We start from the raw sequence: 18826 nt of genomic DNA, 5'->3' as shown, positions 1-18826 counted from the left end.
TGTTCAAAGATACCTTTACTTCAGGAGTACTGCATTGGTTTTTTCTTCTTTTCTGCTGGATCAGACTTGTGTAGATGAGCATTTCTGGCAGGAGAGATTCTTTGCCTTAAACTCTTTGGCTTTCCCTTTTCAGATGGCTGATAAGAACATCCTGGCCTTTAGAAATGGGACTGCTGCAGCTATCACCAAAATCAACAATGGCTAGCAAATGAAGGTCCCACAGCTGGCATTTCACAACTGTGCGTGGTGGGAAAGGCCAACATCTCTGCATCTATAAATAGTGACAATGCAATCCAGCAATGCATTCTTGTAGCCCAGAAAGCCAATTGTATTGGGTGGCACCCAAAGCAGTGTGGCCAGCAGGGTGAGAGAAGGGATTCTGCCCCTCTGCTCTTCTCTGTGAGACCCTCACCAGGACTGCTGCATCCAGCTCTGGAGTCCTCAGCACAGGGAAAGCATGGACCTGTTAGAGTGAGCCCAGAGGAGGGATACCAATGTGATTAGAGGGGTGGATCATCTCTTCTACAAGGAAAGGCTGAGAGAATTGTGATTGCTCAGCCCGGAGGACAGAAGGCTTCAAGGTGACCTAATTTCCAGTGCCTTCCTGTATCTAAAGGAATCTTACAAGAAAGATGGAGGAGAATATCGACAGGAGCATGTAGTGACAGGTTGGGGAAATGGCTTCAAACTGAAAGAGGTCAGGTTTAGATTAGGTGTTAGAAAGAAATTGTTCGCTGTGAGAGTGGTGAGGCACTGGAACAGGTTGCCGGGAGATGTGGATGCTGCATCCCTGGAAGTGTTCAAGGCCAGGTTAGATGAAGCTCTGAGAAATCTGATCCAGTAAAAGATGTCCCTGACCACAGCAGGGGAGTTGGAACTAGATGATTTTAGGTTTAATATCCATTCCAACCCAAGACATTCTGTGATTCTGTGTAAAAGTCCCAGTATGAGATTATTATCTTTGTTCTTCATACTTTTGACTGAAAGCAAATCCAGCATTTCCAAAGTGGTGCTATAGCTTTCTGCTCCTCCAGAATCCTGAAAGAAATCTTGAAAGGTGGTTACAGCAAGCTGTCCTGCTCCATTTTGTTCACTTCAACGTGTAAGAAATGAAAGCCTGCTAATAAAAAATATTCTACGTGTACCACATGCATTTGATTTGAGTGAGAGGCTTGTCACTGAGAAGCTGCCTCAGTTGAAACTGAGCCAGATCCTTGGGTATGTGGTATCCACAAGACACTTTGAGAGCCATATTTATCACCCTGTGGCTTGTCGAAGAGGATATGGGGTAAACCAGGGGCAGTCAAGGGAATCTGAGAACAACCTTTGGAGAGAGATGGCCTCTGTGTGGATGCTCACCAGTGGTTCATGATGGTTGTTCTGTGGGTTGTACTCTGTCCCTAATGAGCTGAATATAAGCAACAGCACAAGATCTGAAAACAAACAAACAAACAATTTGACTCTGTTTCTCCAGCCAGAGTCGGGTATTAGCTGAAATTAAATTACTCCCCCACCTGCCTTATCAGGACCTTCTCTGGACCTGTACCTCTGGCCCTGGAATGACGTAGGCTTTTCTCTGTTATTTTTTTCTCGTCATACCTGGCTAGTGCTACCTAGTCTATGTCCCAAAGAAGGAGTTAACAGGCAGGAGCCAAGGGCTGCTGGGACTCAGTTGAAAACCCATAATCTTGGGGGTTTTTTTCTGAACTGTCTCATAAAGCATCTCTGTTCTGGCTGCAGCATTTCCTTGAAGCCATCACCCATTCTTGCTGTAAAAGGACTTGTCCAGAGGTGAACATCACAGGAGAAGCTCCCTTGGCTCTGAATCAAGCCCTAGAAAGGCTGCATATTAGGACTCAGCTGCATGTCATATACATCCAACATGCTTAATGTTCCTGTAAAAAAGTTCTTCTTAAGAAAATTCTCAGAAATGTCTTTGGAGGACCTGGACACTAAGGACAACTTTTCTCACAGGATTTCTCTTCCAGGATGGCTGATTATGTCTGCAGAAAGAAAGATTTTTTATTGTTTCAGTCCCATAAGTAAATACTTACCAGATTAAAAAAGAACAGTCTAAGGGAATATGTAAACACACTTGAAACAAAGACCAAAAGCTGTGAACATCTGCAGTCCTTAAAATGTTTGGGATTAGGTGGCATTCCAAGAGTTAATCCTTGGGGATTAGCATGGCAAGCACTTCTGTTGTTGTTTACACATGTCCTGCGAGGAAGGCTGTGTTGTCACAGCAGGCTCCTCTAGGAGGGTTAGCCATAAAGCTCTTGAAGTCAGTTTTACAAGCAGAAAGAACCGTAGCAACACAAACAGCAAGTGCACAGAGCAGTGCTTTAAAGACAGAACTGCAGATGAGTGGCATAAATTCAGTATGCTAATAGAAAAGAAAGGGAAGGGTTGTAGCAAAGAACTTCATATGCAGAGGTGCAAATCTGGTGATATAAGCGGATATTGGGCATATGCCTGGCTTGTGTTTTGCGCTTTCATTTACATGCTGAGCACATAACTGAGAACCTGCTCTTCTGGACTGCATCAGGATCCAAAAATGTGGGTTCTGTGAACCTGTGCTTGGTGAGGGCACACTAAAAAGGCAGGTGTGGGTGAAATACAATAAGCACTGGGTAAAAGCTGGAGCTCAGGCTCAGAGCTGGAGCTGCTTTAGAGTGCAAGGCTGGCATACAGTTTTCAAGTGGATGTGCTGGGCTATGAACAGGAGTGAGACTGCTTTTAACCCTGACTTGCACTGTCACTTTAGTGTACTGGAAAACAAGGCTGGATTGAGATTTAAGATGTTCTTTTCTGTGTTTCTCTCATTGTGGAAGCCAAATAAGTTCTCTCCTGAAAATTTGATGGAGACAAGTTTATAAAAAGTAAAATCAGTGATAATGAGTGTAAGGAATTGAGACCAGTTCTGTCTTTTCCAACAGCTCAGGAATGGGACAGTGCAACACGTTCACACACTGTGCTGCTCTCTGCTAAGAAAGAAAGAATGTACTGGAAGGGCTTCCCATGCAATGTTATGTGGAAAAAACAGTCCAGACACTATTGGATGAGGCAGAGCATTCCTTCAGACAAAATGTTTTGGCTTGTAAGCTCTTACTCTCCAGTGTGGTGTGCTCTGACATGCTACCCAGCTCATGGGTAGCTTTGCACATGGCTTTGATTTACAGGATCCTGTCTGCTTCTCTGCTCCCAGGCAGTGCAATATGCACAGTCCCCATCTGGATTTTAAACAATTTCCTGCCTGGCGTCTCAGCGGGTGCGGCTCAGCTGCATGATGGGGGGAGCTCACCAAGATGCAAGGCCCAAGCTAGCAGCCCCTGTCCCTCCTTCTGCCTGGCCTCTCTTGGCATCCGCAGTGATGCTTGATGGAGATCAGCTCCAGTGGTGCAGAGCAGTGGGGGAGCACACCATGGGTTGGGAACTGCAGATCTTTTAAAGTGATTTCCATGCTCTGGCTGTCATAGACTCTTCCCTAAAGGCCACGTGATGAGGCACTCCCTTTCAGACAACATAAAGAGGGAATTTTTACACCTTGTGGAAACTCTGTAGTGTATTTTGAGAGGTTTTTGGTTCCCAGGGGATTAAAAAACAAAACCAAGCCTTCAGCGTTTGCCTCTACTTCACAGAAGCTTTAATGCTGAGTGAGGCATTGGCAGAGTGAAACAAGCCTAGCAGAGTGGGAGGTCAGAAAACTCTGAAAGAGTCCACTCTCTTTAATGAAGTTCAACAACTTCCCTCTCTGCCCTCTTGCTCTGCTGACAGCTTTGTCTCCCTCTGGCTGAGGCTGCAGCGTGAATCGGACCGTAAAAAACACATCTTGGGTCTGATGTCGCGTTTCCTCTATAGAATGCTTCAGAAACATTACCATGCCGCATCCCAAAGGGTATCTGGATTTTACTTTCCAGCCATCAGGTTGCTCCCTTTGCGGACTTTAGCATCTACAAGCTGTTTCTTGTTGGGGCTGTAAAGAGCTGTGATTAGCCTGCTGCACACATAAGAGGGAAATTAAACCATTTAGTTGTGTTTAGCAGCTCAGCCCCTTCTTCAGGTTCTCTTTTCACCACTAAACACTTTAACTAAACAATGACTAATGAGGCCAATTTGCTGTCAATTAATTACCCCAGGAAAGAACCCCTAATTGTGGTGAGCAAGGTGGCTGTTCTAAAGCACTGAAGAACCATATGATGGTCAACATCCCCCCTACCTCTGCCTTGGGGCTTATTAGCGTTTTATATAAAGTGCTGTTAATTGGGATCTGGGGACAAGGAAATAAGAACTCTCAAGGCTAATTGATAGGCACCTGGGGAGGGTTTTAGTGGCTGCAAAGTTCCTTTGACTTTGGAGAGAAGTCCTGATGTTTTCTTTTTTTTTTTGCCCTGAGAGCTGGTGACTCCTGTGTATTAGTGGGTGGGACTTTTAATTTTATCCAACAGATGGGGGTCCTACTTGCCTATAGAGAGGAAGGAAATAGGCTGGAGGAAGCAACTAATGAGGATATATGGAAGGGATTGAGAATTTTTCCATTTGTATCCAAGGTGCCCTTTTTCGGACAAGCAGTTAGACCACTTAAATGAATCTTATGGGCTTTTTTAGGCAGTTGCAATGCTGTTTGCATCTGTGTCTTGGAGGTATTAAATAGCTTTTGCTGTATTATAGGTCTGTAGACTGGGAATAAGATCTGTATTTTCTTAAATGTATTTTGTGACTTATTGACAAAATACTGCACTATTGAGCAATATTGGAATTGGAGATTGGGAAGTAGCTGCCCCACAGTGGAAAGCTCCATCCAAGGGTCTTAGATGTAGGGCATTGTTTTCCCAGAGGGAGGAATCCAGGTGTCTGACTGAATTGCATGTGAGTGCATTTACATGGCTCAGAGTTTTCCAGCTAGGTGTCCACTCTCCCTCTGTTTGCGTTTTTTATTGTCATACCTGAGTTGAGTTCCTAGTCCTATGCTTCCTGCCCTTTTCTCACAAAGCCATCCTCCTGCTACATTGAGGTGTCATGTGAAGCATGATGAAAGCAGAGTGCCATCAGTGCAGGAGCCAGGAGCTGCTGCCCCCAGCCTGTAAGTCACCCGTTCTGCTAAACAGTGGTTCCCACTTTGTGCCTGGGTCTAGGTGCTCTGATCAAAAGGCAGGGATCTGAGCTGTTTGGGAGCTGTGGCATAGGTCAGGTTCAGCATAAATAACATTAGGCAAAGATCTCTAGAAGCAGTGCTTTAGCAAGGGTGGCCTTGATGCTTTCTTGTTCCATCCCCCATTGCACTCCTGGAAAGGCACTGAGGAGCTCCTGCATGTGAACTCGTGTCTCTTAACCTTTGGGCTCACTCATTTACTGACATTAGGGGTGTAGCACTTGCCTCCTTCTATAGCCTTGAATCAGAACATGGATCCAGCCCACCCAGGTAATATCTCAGGAGCAGTTTTGAGCTCTGAAGGGCTTTGGTCATAAAAGGCAAGGATAACAGCAGCAGATGTTTGTGTGTTTTCTTGTTTGTGGTTTCCTTGCTGCCTCTCATATGCAGCCCCTGGTCTGTAATAACTGCTATTGCGGGTGTTTTTGTGGAAACAAATCACCTGCTTTCATCTGGAGAGCAACAGTGATTGTGCTGGGGGAGCATGATCTATTTTTCATGTCTCAGTCTTTCTTATTATTTAAATTAATGTGAGTTGCAGTTGTCATGAAGTGAAGGATTGACGGCAATTAACTAGAACAGCCTCGATGCAAGCTGTTTCTGCACAAGCCTGTTCTACCTAGCTCTGTCACTATATCTTTCTTGGGACTTAAAAACTCCCACACGAGCTCTGACCTTGTACCCCTCCTACCCTGCAGCCCTGCCAGTCCAGGGCACCCTACAGTATCTCTGCCCTTGTCTCGCTCCTGCCTTGCAGCTCTCCTCTTCCAATGTGAGTTTCTCTCATGGAGAATGGCTGGTTACTTTGGGATTTGTTATTTGCTGTCAGTGACGTGGAAGATGAGATGCTGGGCTGGCATCAGCCTTGTCCTGTAGATGTGAGATGTATAAGAAACAAATATGTGAGTTTTAAGACATTCTTCTCAGTGTTCATTCCCATCTCTCCAGAATCAGTCCCTGGTGTGGGTGGGGCATCCTCCCTCTCTGGGGATGGAGGAGTGGGGTACGGCAGTGTGCTTCTTTTCATGTCTGGCTCTGCTCCCCACCCCAACCAGGGACATCCTAAGCACATTGTAATGGATACTCCATATGATTTACACTGAAAGAGCAGAAAAAACATGGCAATCTTATCTTTTTTAGCAGTTATTAAGACCCTGGCAGTGCTTTCCCATGGTCCTTGGAGCCACAGGGGTCCAGCAGCAACCTGGTTTCCCCTGAAGTAAAAAGCTGTTAGTCAAAATATGAAAATGCCTGTAAGTGCTGTTGAACTATAGTACTTGCCCTGTTGTGGGGCTGCAGCCTGTGGGTTTGCCTCTGCTAACAGTTCAGAGAGGCCAGTCACAAAAGAATTTTCCACTTGAGGGTCAACAGGAGATGGCTGGGCAAATGGAGGCTGTGACACCCAGAAGATTCTGGTCCCAGGAGATTTTATTCTCAGCAATCCTTCTTTCAGCAGTCTGGGACCTGTGAAAACATAATACAACCCACACATGGGGAAAAATAATAAGGTCAAAGCTTCTCATTTTAAGGTTGTCCTAAAAAGGTGTGCGCAAAATAATGACAAGTGCCAAGGAGGCAATGCTAACTGTTGCTGGTGCTGACAGTTTTGGCATTTTAACATGCTGGCTTGACGCCCTGAAAATTAAAAGTCTCTGACTTTTTATCTGAGTGAAATTATTGTCCACTGGCTTTGGATTCTAAACAGATGAAGCCAAGCCAGATTTTAAATTTAGAGGGAAATTATTTCCTGCCCTATTCCCCCTTGTCTTAGCCTTTCCTTGCCTTCTGACCAAGGTGGCAGCTGAAAGGAACCAGCCATTATATTCCTAACTAGATTTCAGCCTTGGATGTCCTTTTCAACCTCATCTAAAAAAGTGGCAAGACAGATATGACCATCTGGACACATGCTCTTCCTCTTGGGCATTCAGTAGGCATGGTCAAAACTGCTTGTACTGGCTGAGTTTAGTTGATCCTCTGTGAGGTAAAATGTCTTTGACGGCTTTGGAGAGCGGCAGTTTATACCCATCCCAGCTGGAGCTCTGCTGCTGCCCTGTAGTGGCTTTTGCTGCTCCCTCCTCAGCCATTTTGGCTGGCATTTCACCATTCTATCAGGACTTCATACTGGCCCATAGCTTTACCTGCTAGTCCTGCTTCAGTTTAGTCCTTCCCGGTTTGCTGCATGGCTTTTTTACCTTATGCAAATGTTAACCCCTTGAAGTTCAATAATATTCCCAAAATGTGGTATAGCCACTGGTTTTACTTCTGGGCTCTCCTTATGCAGGTTTGCCAATGCACCATGGAGAGTTGTGTTGAGGATGATCCAAAGTCACTGTCCTTGTGTCCCCTGACAGAACCCCACAACTTTTGCAGAAATAGCAGCCTCTAATGTTTTTTTCCCAGACTAAGCCCCTCTGTCCTCTCCTGTGCATGTTGGTCTTCTGTCAGGTCTGAGGTGGCCCTCCAAGTTGCTTTGTTCCCAGTAAGTAAGAGTAGCAGTTTGGATTTTGGCACCAGAACTTTCAGGGCTCTGCCAGCCTGCATATCTGCTGGCTGGAGCAATGAGCAGGTCTGTCCTGAGCCATGGGACAGGATGTTCCTCTCATCCACTGGAAAAGAAAGGAAGTGAGTTTTCCAGGGATAAGTTTCCATCCCCTCTCTGAGAAGCCCTTTTTGAAAGTAAAAGCTTTTCCCTTATTTTGAGTCAGAATTTTCCCTACATTGTAGCTCATGTTAGCTGCTCTTCAGTGTTCACTGTGCACCTCTGAGAAAAGCCTGCCTCTGTCTTTTCTGTGCATTCCCACTCACTTTTTGTAGAGAGCAATAAGATCTCCCTCAGCCTTCTCTTTTTCAGACTGAACAGGCACATCTCTCTTAGGTTCTCCCATCTTGGGAGCCTTGCAGTGGACTTGCTCCAGTGTGTCTATGGCCTTCTTGTCCTGGGAGCCCAAAACTGATCTAATGCCTGAGATGCTGTCTAATAAGCACCATGTAAAGGGTTTTAGACACTTCCTTCCACTTGGGGGATTATACTCTTGCTAATGCAACCCAGGACACTTGGTCTTTACTGCATGGGCATACTGCTAACTCATGCTGAACCTGTAGGACCCCCACGTGTAACTGCTTGAGCCTAGCACTTTCCTCCCTTCCAGAAAATATCAAAGTGGTTGGTCCCTAAAGAGGGGCTGTTATTGTGAGGCTTATTCGACCTGTCTAAAGAAGTATTGCCTCTTCTTAATGAAGTAGTTGGTAACAAACACCAAGGAACAGGGGTGGCACTGTGATATCCTCTGATCTTTACATCTGAGCTAGTTCACCATTCAGAGCTGGGTACATGCCAGCCAGTGATTTCCATTTCTTTTCCTCTCCTTTCCCACCTATCTTTCTTAGAAAGTCCGTATCTGAGTTACAGGCCAGTCCTAAGAACTGTCTCACCCAGCTCTGTCCTCCCAATGGTTTTTCACACACATCCCACTGTGAATCTGTGTGAACATCTGATTCCTGCTGTTTTTCCACCATGCTACTTGCACTGGTGCACAGGCATTTGAGGTGGGCCCCCAGCTGTCCTGCTTTCACAAGGCGTGCAAAAGCATTTCCCATTGTGTTGCCCCCTGGCTGCTCCCTCACTGCCCTCTGCGTTGTCACTTCTCCACAGATCATGGCAATCCTTCCCCAGTGCACCTGGCTTAAATCCCTCCTTGCCTGGGTGAGTGAGCCTGTTGGAAAATAGATGTCTGCCTCACTTTGCTCAACAGGTTCTCTTCCTCAAGGGGGTCCCATAGCCATAGATACTCAAACGTTGTCCGTGAGTTTGGGGCCTACAGAGGGGGGCTAATGAGCTGTGGGTCGTAAACAACATTCCTGTGAATCCAGCAACACAGCTGGAAGTAGGGAGTTGCTCTCTTCAGGCTTCATTTCCTTTTCCCCACCTAGCTTATAGGCAGTGTTGCCTCAAAAGGACCATCAGCCACTCCTGCCAGACAGGGGGAAAGGGGAAGCTGCTGTCTGTTTACTCTGTGGTAAGCAGAGCAGAAAATGTTGTTGTTTCATTCATTGCTACACACAAATTTGGAAGCTGAAAATATATTTAAAAAAAAAAAAAACAACAAAAAACCAAAAACCTAGAGGATTCCTTTTTAGTAAAAATCCCTCACCACCTGACATGGGGTGTGAAGCATGGAAGCAAGACATGGGTGTAAGAGAGGAAAGACTGCAATAGCTGGCACACTCCATACCTGGAAGTGCCTGTTCAGGTCCCAGTTCATGGCCGCTCTGGTGCCATGACACAAACTCAGCTTGGAAAGTTTTTAAGGATCTTGAATGTCCAAGTCATGGCTGATCTTGTGAATCTTAAATATTCTACTGTGCCTTTGGTACTCTGCCATGTGTGGTGCAGTCATCCAGAAGCTGCATACTGCAAGTAACCTATGGGGGATCACTCTTGGCTGAGAGGTATACCAATAAACCAATAACTAATACACCCTTTGAGTCAGTGCCTTGAAGTGTGGCATCCTGCAGGAGGATGTAGAACGCCATCTGGGACTCCCTGGAGTGTAAAAATTAGCTGGGATGATACTTAAAGCCTGCTGATCCCTTCCACACAGTCTTAAGGTAGGCAGGCAAGTTCTGAGACGTCATTTTATGAAGACCCTCAAACATGTCCAAACACAAAGCATTGCAGTTGCAGCACAGGCCATTTTTAGCTGTAGACCCTTGAAATACAGTCTACACACCAGTACATACCACTCTGATGTAATTTCAGAAACCCAGCTAGTAGTGAGAGGGGTGCAGTCTGTGAGGTGAGTTTGTGACTGGCTCTGATTAATAGGTAGGTAGATGATTAAGCCAGGCAAGCTGCCCTCCATAATTCTGCTTGTAACAAGGTCAAACTTTCTTTTGTCTTCACAGTTCCACCAAAGATCTCCAATATCTCCTCGGACATCACCGTAAATGAGGGCAGCAATGTGACCCTGGTTTGCATGGCAAATGGGCGTCCTGAGCCTGTCATCACCTGGAGGCACCTCACTCCTACAGGTAAGAAATCCAACTGGATTAGATTTGAGAACTGTACAGTTGTTCCCTTCTCTTCCAGCGTCAAAGAAAATTTCAGTAGCAATATAGGCAGCTATAGAAAAGTGGCAAGAATCTTAAATGTACTTCAAGCTTGTTTTGCAGTGTGAATTCCCAGACACAATAACCAGGTTTTCCAAGTGAACAAATGAAATTACTTGAATAGATGCTCTGCAGAATTGGGCCAGTAATTCTATTTAGCTTAGGTCTTCATCTAGTTGTCCCAGTCTCTACTGCTGGTAATGCACAGCACAGTGGAGATGAAATGCTGCTGGTGCTAGACTGAGGGAAAAGGATTTCTGTTGAGACACTGCATAAAAGAGGTTCTTTCTGAAAACCATGGGATTTGCTTCCTACTGATTTGCCTTAAAAGGGAGAGGCAAACAGTGGCCCAGTTTATTTCATACTGCTCTCCACTTTGGCAGACAGCCAGAAGCCTTGTGTCTTCTGATGAGTAAAGAAGGCAATTGATCTTCAAGGTGAGTGAAGAGCAGGATAGTAACAGACTAAAAGAGAACTTGCCATCTTTGTTCTGCTATCTGACTGTGCCCTCCATGCTCAAGGATGTGGCAAAGTTGGGAGGAGAATGTCTTTTTAGTAGCCAGACTCTGTGGGGTTAGCAGCTTGGGTTGCAAGGAAATCTTCAACCCCTAAAGATTTAACTGCAGGATGAGAACAAGAGGTAGGTTTCTATCCTTCCATATCACATTCTTGGAGGAGAGAAAAACTCTTTAGCTGATTTCTTTTCCTAACAGATATTCTTTAATGTAAAATGCATGGGGAAAACATTGATTAGCCCCATATGAATGATCTTGTGTGATACTCCCGTATATGTAAGGGGTTAAAGAGGACTTGAGGAAGGCAGAGAACAAACATTCTGCATGTGCTACAGATAGTCCAGCTTTCTGCTGCAGTTCAGCAGCCAGAGAAGGGCAGAAAAGTGAACCAGAAAGTGTTGCAGAAAGAAAGTTGGAGAAAGAAAGGTAGAATGACACATTAGAACAAAGCTTATTCTAAGGGCTACATCCAGAACCACCTGGATTGGAGCCTGTGGTTGAGATTGGGGTTACTTAGATTTCCTGTCTTGTCTCTTCAGCCAAACCAAAGTTCTCCTGAGCTTTCATGTATATGAAAGCTAGATATGCAGTCTGTATTTCTGGCTCATTTCTTGCAATGCCAAGAAAAAAAGATGGGGAAAGCCTGCCACGAAGAGGTGAGAGCAGGGCTGATTAGGGGAACACTAGTCCTCTGAGGTATTATCGTCATATAATACCTCTGAGGTATTATACCTGACTTTTCTCTTCTGGTTTTTTATTTTCAGAATTAAGTATGACTGTGCCATTTACATTCATAGGAGAAGAGAACTTATTTTTTTCATCTTTAATTATGTATATAGAATCTTCTAGCTCCTGTATTTCTGTTCTTAAGGTTTACTTCATATCAAATCTTCCATATTACTGCTGCATCAGTCTTTCAGTTCTCTTTCTTGTACCCAACTAAAAGATACTCCCTAGCTACTCTGTGAGCACAGCCTAAAACTGAGTTAAGGGTGTTAAATCTTCATGAAATCTAAGACCTGGTACACATGAGATGCTTTCTTCAGAGCAGTGAGAAGATTCTTGTCTTGACTCATCATTTTGGCTGTTGCTGCTTTGTGGGAGTTTTTTTTTTTTTCCTTTTTTACAAAAGTCTCCACAGAAAAAGTCCTCACTCTGGCTATCCCCTCTGGTTAGTAACAGAACTGAAGAATCCCATCCCTACTGTGACCATGGGGACAGATTTCTTGGCTCTGTTTTTCAGTTTTCCAGTATGTTCCTTCATATTTTTTCTCCCGTGCTGTGTGTTTCAGAGTTGTTGCCTTGTTAGCATCCCTCAGCACCATCTCACTGACTCCTTTCCAATCCCTCCTCAGTCCTCCTCCCTACAGTGAAGCCTGCCAAGCACCTCCTGTGTAACAAACTAGAGGTTATGATGAAGGGCAGGCAGTCCTCAGTCTGTCACCTCCATGTGTTACTGATTGTGGTTCTTTCTTTTTCCCCATCTGAACCCATCTGCTGTCTTTTACAGATACAGAGGAACTGCTTTCAGGCAGACATCAGGTCTTTGAGCAGCATAAAGCCCAGTAAGACACTTGCCTCAAAATGGGAGACAGAAGGGCTTCTTTTAAATGTTTTCCTTGAGGTTGACAATTAATATAAATTCCAAATACCTTCCAGAGCTGCTGCAGTTGGAAACATGTCTTATCTTGGAATCTCCCTTTTCCAGAACTGCAAGGCATTTTGGCTCCATTTATGTGAGTTTTGAAGACATCTGCTATGCATCAAAGAGCTATTTTAGATCATTGTAAAGGTTTCTAAAATATATTTCTCTCCTTCAATTTTTTTCATGGTTAGACTTGTTACTGCAGAACTGGAAGGAAGAGTGTTATTGAGCTTGTGTGGGAGGTTTTGAATGGCCAGGTAGTGGAATTAAACCCGTATCAGGGGCGAGAGGGCCAAATTACTTTGTGCACTCTCCTCAAAGAGTTCATTAGCAACTTTGTCTCCTGTTTCTTTCATTCATTTACTTCATCAGTGTAGTTTGTTGGCTAATTACCTGAGTTAGGACCACAGAAATGATTGAATTCTTGTTGGCTGGGAAGTGGAAGATACAAATGCAAAGAGAAGGCAGTGTTGGTACTTAGGCAGAGAAGGTAGGGATGCATGTGATAGTTCATTTAAATGCTGCAATCATAGCTTACTTATCTGTCTATTTGGGAAGTTTAAAAAATTGATTTATAAATTGCTATGTTGCTTCCTGTTCTGGTTCTTCAGTGAGCAGTTGAACCAGACATTTTTCTCACTTCAAGTGAGAAAGTACTATAACTCCTGATGCCCTCAAGCAGCCCACAGGAAAAAAACCTCTCCTAACCCTGTGAGAAAGCTGAAGTGTGACTGAGGTTTACGACTGTAGCACTGACGCCTGAGAGGAAGGCAGGTAAGGGGAATAATACTTTAATAATTCAATGGCAAATGACAATACAGATCAGCTTTAATTTGATGAAAGCAGAAATGACATTTCTTGGAATAATGCAAGTCCTTGCTCTCCTCTTACATTCCTCTTCAGATGATTGGCAGATTGTATTTTGACAGAGCAAGTGGAGAGAGTCACCGAGACCCTTTTCTTTTTCACCTGAGAGGCCATTGTTCTGTAGGACATTGGAAATCTGGTCTGAGTAGTTGTGGATAATTTAACAGGCATTGTCTGATAGCACAAACAGCTTCATTAGCTCTTCTCCTCCAGCCAGCAGAGCTCTTTTCTGGGATCACTGACCTGCACCTTCCAGCAGCAAGCCAGCACATCCCTCCCTGCACATAGTCTGATCCGTTTCCTGTGATTCAGGACACAGCTGCAGGCTTGTTAAGCCTGCCATACCTGATGACTTTTGCCACCCTGGTTTGTGATGGTAAGACATAGCAAAGGCCATAAAACTGAAGATCTGAACTGGATTTGTCAGGAAATTGTGATGAGTTAGAGTGGGGGTGAGTATTGATGATGTCCTATGCAGTCTGCATGAATTAGCAGTTGTCAGGGTTAGGAATACTTCACTAGGGAACACTCCATAGTCTCATCTCTTGAAACAGACAAAACCCAGATTCTTTCTACCAAGAGTGGGCAATACCCTATTGTTTTATTCTCCTTAATATTATCTCATAACCTGCCTAATCCATGCCCCACAAAGGTATAGATTGTTTTTTGTCACTGAATGCAATAACCTCAAATATCCCAGAGCTGCACCTGCACAGGACCTTTCATCACTTATCACACTGATATGGTCTGTGAGGGGTACCACAGGCAGCCTACCCATCTGTGGGTAGTTGTGTTAGAAGGAGCTCTCTTTTCCCTGTACCTTGCACCAGGATAACAACCAACACAGTCAAGAAAATACTCCAGTAAAATAGGTCAGAGATGGTAGCCTATGCCTGCTTTCAAGCCCATCTTAGTTTTACTCAGTGTCTCTACTGACTTATCTTTATTCAGGCTAATGTGTCTTCTCCCTACCTGTAAGCTGCTGAGATCACAGTCCAGAGTATAATTTATCATTTCTCATCTCTATGTCTTATTCAGACCCAAGCTAGGTGCCTGGTTGACTGAAAAAGAGCTTTCTGGGAAGAAGAAAAATTAATGTACATTCATATCCTTACCAATAAACTCTCAAGGGAAGCCCTAAAGAGTGGCCTCTTGTGAATTAGGTTTGCAGCAATATGAACATGAACAGTTGTTTGTTACAAGGTCTCTGAATTACCAGAGATTTCACTGCCAATCGTTTTGCTGTGCATGGGCAGGCAAATTCAGAAGAAAAAGCCATCTCCTGTGTTGAGAAGCTTGTAGTTGAGGTCACAAGAGCAGTACCATTCGTGTTTCTGCTTCTTTGCCACAAAGCATCAGTGACTGAAACCTTCCCAAGGGCCTTGCTCGTGGGTGCTTTGGCAAGTGCCTTTAGCACCCGTGCTGATGGCAGCCTGAGAGCTGGAGACAGGGAGACAAATCTGTATTGACTAAAGTTGAGGGCTTGAGTTACCAGCTGAGGAACAAGCAATTCCCTTCTCCTTGAGAAGCTACAGAGTAGGAAACATGTATTAAGCTACTAGGTATCCCATTCTGGATCCAACTTCCTTGGCCTCAGCCCAGCACGGCCACTTGATGGAGAATAAAACACTCTGGATTCTTCCAAATTCCACCTGACAGTCTAAAGAAACCCACTTTGGCTCAGAAAAAGAGCTTAGTTGTTACAGTGGTAATCACAGCATAAGAAGAACCAGTCTAGTGCAAAGCAGATAAGTATTGATTGCAACACCCAAGTTTCATGTCACAGCATAAAATGAAAGGAGATGAGAAGGCTTGTCAAATATGCCAGTCTGATTCTCCCTAGAGGGTGCTAGAAATTCACATTGAGTCTTAGAGAATTTACCGTAGCCTGGGAAGTTTAGAAGGGATAGAGAATACAGAAATGTGCCTGCATGCCCTGTGTAATTGAGATGGTATACATATAATATGTTCATAAACAGCTGTAGAACTCATTGCCATGGAAAGTTATTTAAAGATGAGAACTTGGCAAGACTCAACCAGCTTGTGTATTCCTGAGGATAATGTGAACAAATCTGGATATTCTTGTTATTCACAATAAAAATATTGAAAAGGATGTTAAACTTCATGCTTTGGGGCTCAGAGATCAGGATAAGACCTAAAGTGAAAGAGACAGATTATCTCACACCCCCGCTCACTTGTGTATTTTCCTTCAGTGCATGCCAGTCTCCTTGTAGAGCTGAGCATTGAAGCAAGCAGAGACAGAGAGCTTCTGAAGGCATGAGTTAAGAAGGCTGTATGGGTTACAAAGGACAACTTTCTCATTATGCTCTGTGTTGGCTTGCTTCTCATTGCTGCCTAATTCCAAAGCCTTGTTGCTTCACTTTGTGTTGCAAAGAGAAACCCAGTTTATGCCCAAAGAAAGTAACAAGCAGAAAACCCTCAGCCAGAGTCACCACAAGTCAGCCCTGTGGTCAGTAGGTAGCAGTGGGAAGCAGATTTTCTGGTTATCTAATTTGGATTTAGCCCATCTTTCTGCTGCTCTCCTAAAACCTTAGTAAAACAGTTGTAGAGAAAAGCAGCCTTGTCTTGGGAGGCATGGGGTGGGTTTTTTGTTTGGATTTGGTGGGGGTTTTGTGGCATTACTATGCCAGTTCTTCTTATTTCACAACCTTCTCCCCATGAAACTGTCTCAGGAAACTTGAGGTTTACAAGGCATTTGTTTAACAAAACAACTGAGGCAACTGATGATTTTTTAAACAGGTCTTCTTTCCCTTTTTTTTTTTTTTTTTTTTTCTTTCATGTTCAAAATACTTCCTGGTAAAACATCTTCCACAGAGACCTTTCACTTTACCTCTTATACACTCCCAGTTTGTTTTAGCACACTTTCTGAAATGTCTTTTTCTCTTGATTTAGTCTTCATCTTATCCAATATGTAGGGGGAAAAAAAATGGAAGAGGATGCTGGCTCATAAAGAGCCTGGGAAACAAGCCAAACTTTCAACTTTTTCAGGTCCTCTCCAGAAGGCATCCAAAGTTGTTTCAACCTCTACTTGCTTCCTACTAACACTTTCTCCACATTTCTTATATTTTTAGAGGTCTGTTTTTCTTAGGGCCCACAAGCTACATCCACATTGCCTCCTTCCTCATCTGTAACAGACTTAAGTTGTGATGGTTCCCTCTCCCCAGCACACTATATCTTCCTTCTATGCTCAGCAACACATGCACTGCACAGGGATCCTTCCTCTTGTAATCACCTTGCAATCATGCCCCATTAGATTACTGTGGGCTGTGATGCTGTTTCACACTGTTTATGCATGAAATGCATTTTTTTTAACAGCTACTGTTCCAGGGCAGAGAGGGAGAGCAAGGCCTCATAAGTATTTTGGCATTTCTGGGGAAATAGACAAATAAAGCTGTTGTGAGCAGGAAATTTACCCTGTTGCCTGCAGCAGTGGTTGGAGAGGAACATGTGGAGTCTTCTGGTCAGTGCTTGTCTGCTCCACCTCTGGCAAGGTTGTCTGTACTTCTGGCAAGATGTGGCAGTTCTGTACCACGTTAGTTGCCTTCCTGCCACGTAAAAATGTTGCTCCTTGCAGCAAGTTGGAGTCTAGCAAAGTTGCCTCCTTTTTATCTTCTCCCAGATGGGTACCAATTCTAGTCGGTCATGCTCTTAAAGTCTTTTCCATAGTATTTTAAAGGCTGAGCTGGATTGTGTCCATATGAAAACTTTCCTCCACCCACAGAAAAGCAGCATTTTTCTAGTTCACTGCATGCTGTAATTTACTGTCTTTGCAGTGCTGTGCCTCTACCCTGAAGCTTAGTGATATTCAGTGGGAACACTCCTGTTTAGCTGGGGCATCCAGGAACAGCTAGCTGCTTTTCCTCCCCAACATCCATAGCCAGTCTTGATGGATCCCAGAGGGCTTAGATTTGGGAGTGAAAACTGGGCACCCCAGAAGATGAGTATTCAAAATCTCCCATAATTAATGATGTCAGGAAAAGGAATCACCATGTGCTTTCACAAGCATGATCACAAGAGCAGCTTAATGAGCTTTCCATTTCTCCATCATTCCTACCCATTCCACAGACCCATTAAGATCAAGAGACTTTTTTGTCCTGACTAGGACAAAAATGGGAGATGTCTCCCAGGCCTGCCCTGCTGGGAGTGGTACATGCAGTCCATCTGGCTGCCTTCCCTACCAGCCCACCTTGTTCTCCAAACACACCATTTAGCACTCAGGTAGTCAACTGCAGTAAAACAGTGTCTGAACAGAAGGTTACTGAGTACAGGACACTGATGAGGTGTGGATGTGTGTGTTGCTGTGTCTCCCTCTAGTGCTTTGAACTCACAAGTTTGCTTTGGGTCCTTTGTGCTTGGAGCTGCTGGTTGGGAGACAGAGCTTCCCTGGACTCACCAGAGTAAAAGGTGGATATTTTAGGACTGGGTCCCATTCCCCCTGCCATGTGGAGGTCATATTCCCCATCGGTGGCTCTGTGTTTGCAGCTGTAGTTTGCATCTGGAAATTTAAATGTGCTTGTAAAGATACAGAGAGGTTGATTGTGAATTAAAGAGAAAAAAAATCATAGCATGTTAAATGGAATAGTTTCAATTCAAACATCCTTAAGAAAGCTAGCCTAAAGAAGAAAATGAGGAGGCTGCAAATTTTTTCCCTTGTAGCTGTAATCTATAAGTGGTTTCACTTAAGGCAAGCATATTTTTCACTCTCTTCACAGTAGGAGAGAGACACACTAATAAAAAGGGGAAGTTAAGGTAGTAGCTTATGCTTGGTCCATGCTTTTTTTTTTTTTTTTTTTTTTTTTCCATTTAAAGGGAGAGACCACCATTTTGTTATTATGCTGTTATGTGATTACAGCTGATCTCAGTGGCTGCACTGACTTCAGTGCCTGATATATTCTGCACTGGAGCCAGACCTAGTGTCTCATCTCAGGGCCACAGTGAGCATGGATGACAGCATCTACTGCAGCACACGGGTCCTGCTAGGACAGGGTGTCCAGAGGGAGTTTCCCTCCAGACAGCCCCAAAACCTTCACCCCTTCAAGCATTTCTTGCACAATTATCCTACTGTCTCTTGCCTCCACCCCCACACCAATCCCAATCATGAAGCTGCTTATATATTCCAGCTCTAGAGATAGCTGAAAAATAGTGTGAGAGAGAAGAGCAGGGTGTAGGGCTAAACAAATTATTTGCAAGAGTCTCCTGTATATGTCGATAACCTAGGGCAAAGACAAAGCCAGCCTTAGGGGGAAGATATCCTGAAACTGCTTCAGCAAGGTCAGGTGTCACTCAGCCTCCTGCAGTGTGGAGCTTTTCTCCCAGGCCTGAATACATTCATAGTGGAAGTGGGAGTCTCCCAGCTGAAGGCACTGAGCTATTTTGGTAACGCCAGGCTGTGACAGACCCTGGTGTTGTGAACACTTGTGCTCTGTTTGCTTCGTCAGCCTCCCTTCTGAGTCTTTCAGAAATATGTCTTCACAACATCCCTCCTTTTCCTGTCTGAAGAAAAGCATGAGACACTGG

General features: G+C 44.3%; 1 protein-coding gene across 1 annotated transcript in view; it reads left to right on the top strand.

Annotated features, from left to right (window-relative positions):
• The window catches only part of LOC121351593 (limbic system associated membrane protein), a 298749-nt gene that overhangs the window by 182044 nt on the left and 97879 nt on the right, over positions 1-18826 (top strand). The window contains exon 3 of the mRNA XM_041463872.1: positions 10058-10183. Within this exon, the coding sequence (XP_041319806.1) occupies positions 10058-10183 (126 nt within the window). The remainder of the gene's footprint in view (positions 1-10057; positions 10184-18826) is intronic.

Source organism: Pyrgilauda ruficollis, unplaced genomic scaffold (genome assembly GCF_017590135.1).
Source record: "Pyrgilauda ruficollis isolate IOZ18807 unplaced genomic scaffold, ASM1759013v1 scaffold17, whole genome shotgun sequence".
Taxonomy (NCBI): domain Eukaryota; kingdom Metazoa; phylum Chordata; class Aves; order Passeriformes; family Passeridae; genus Pyrgilauda; species Pyrgilauda ruficollis.
Note: the sequence above shows the minus strand (reverse complement) of the source record. Positions and strands in the feature narration are given on the sequence as shown.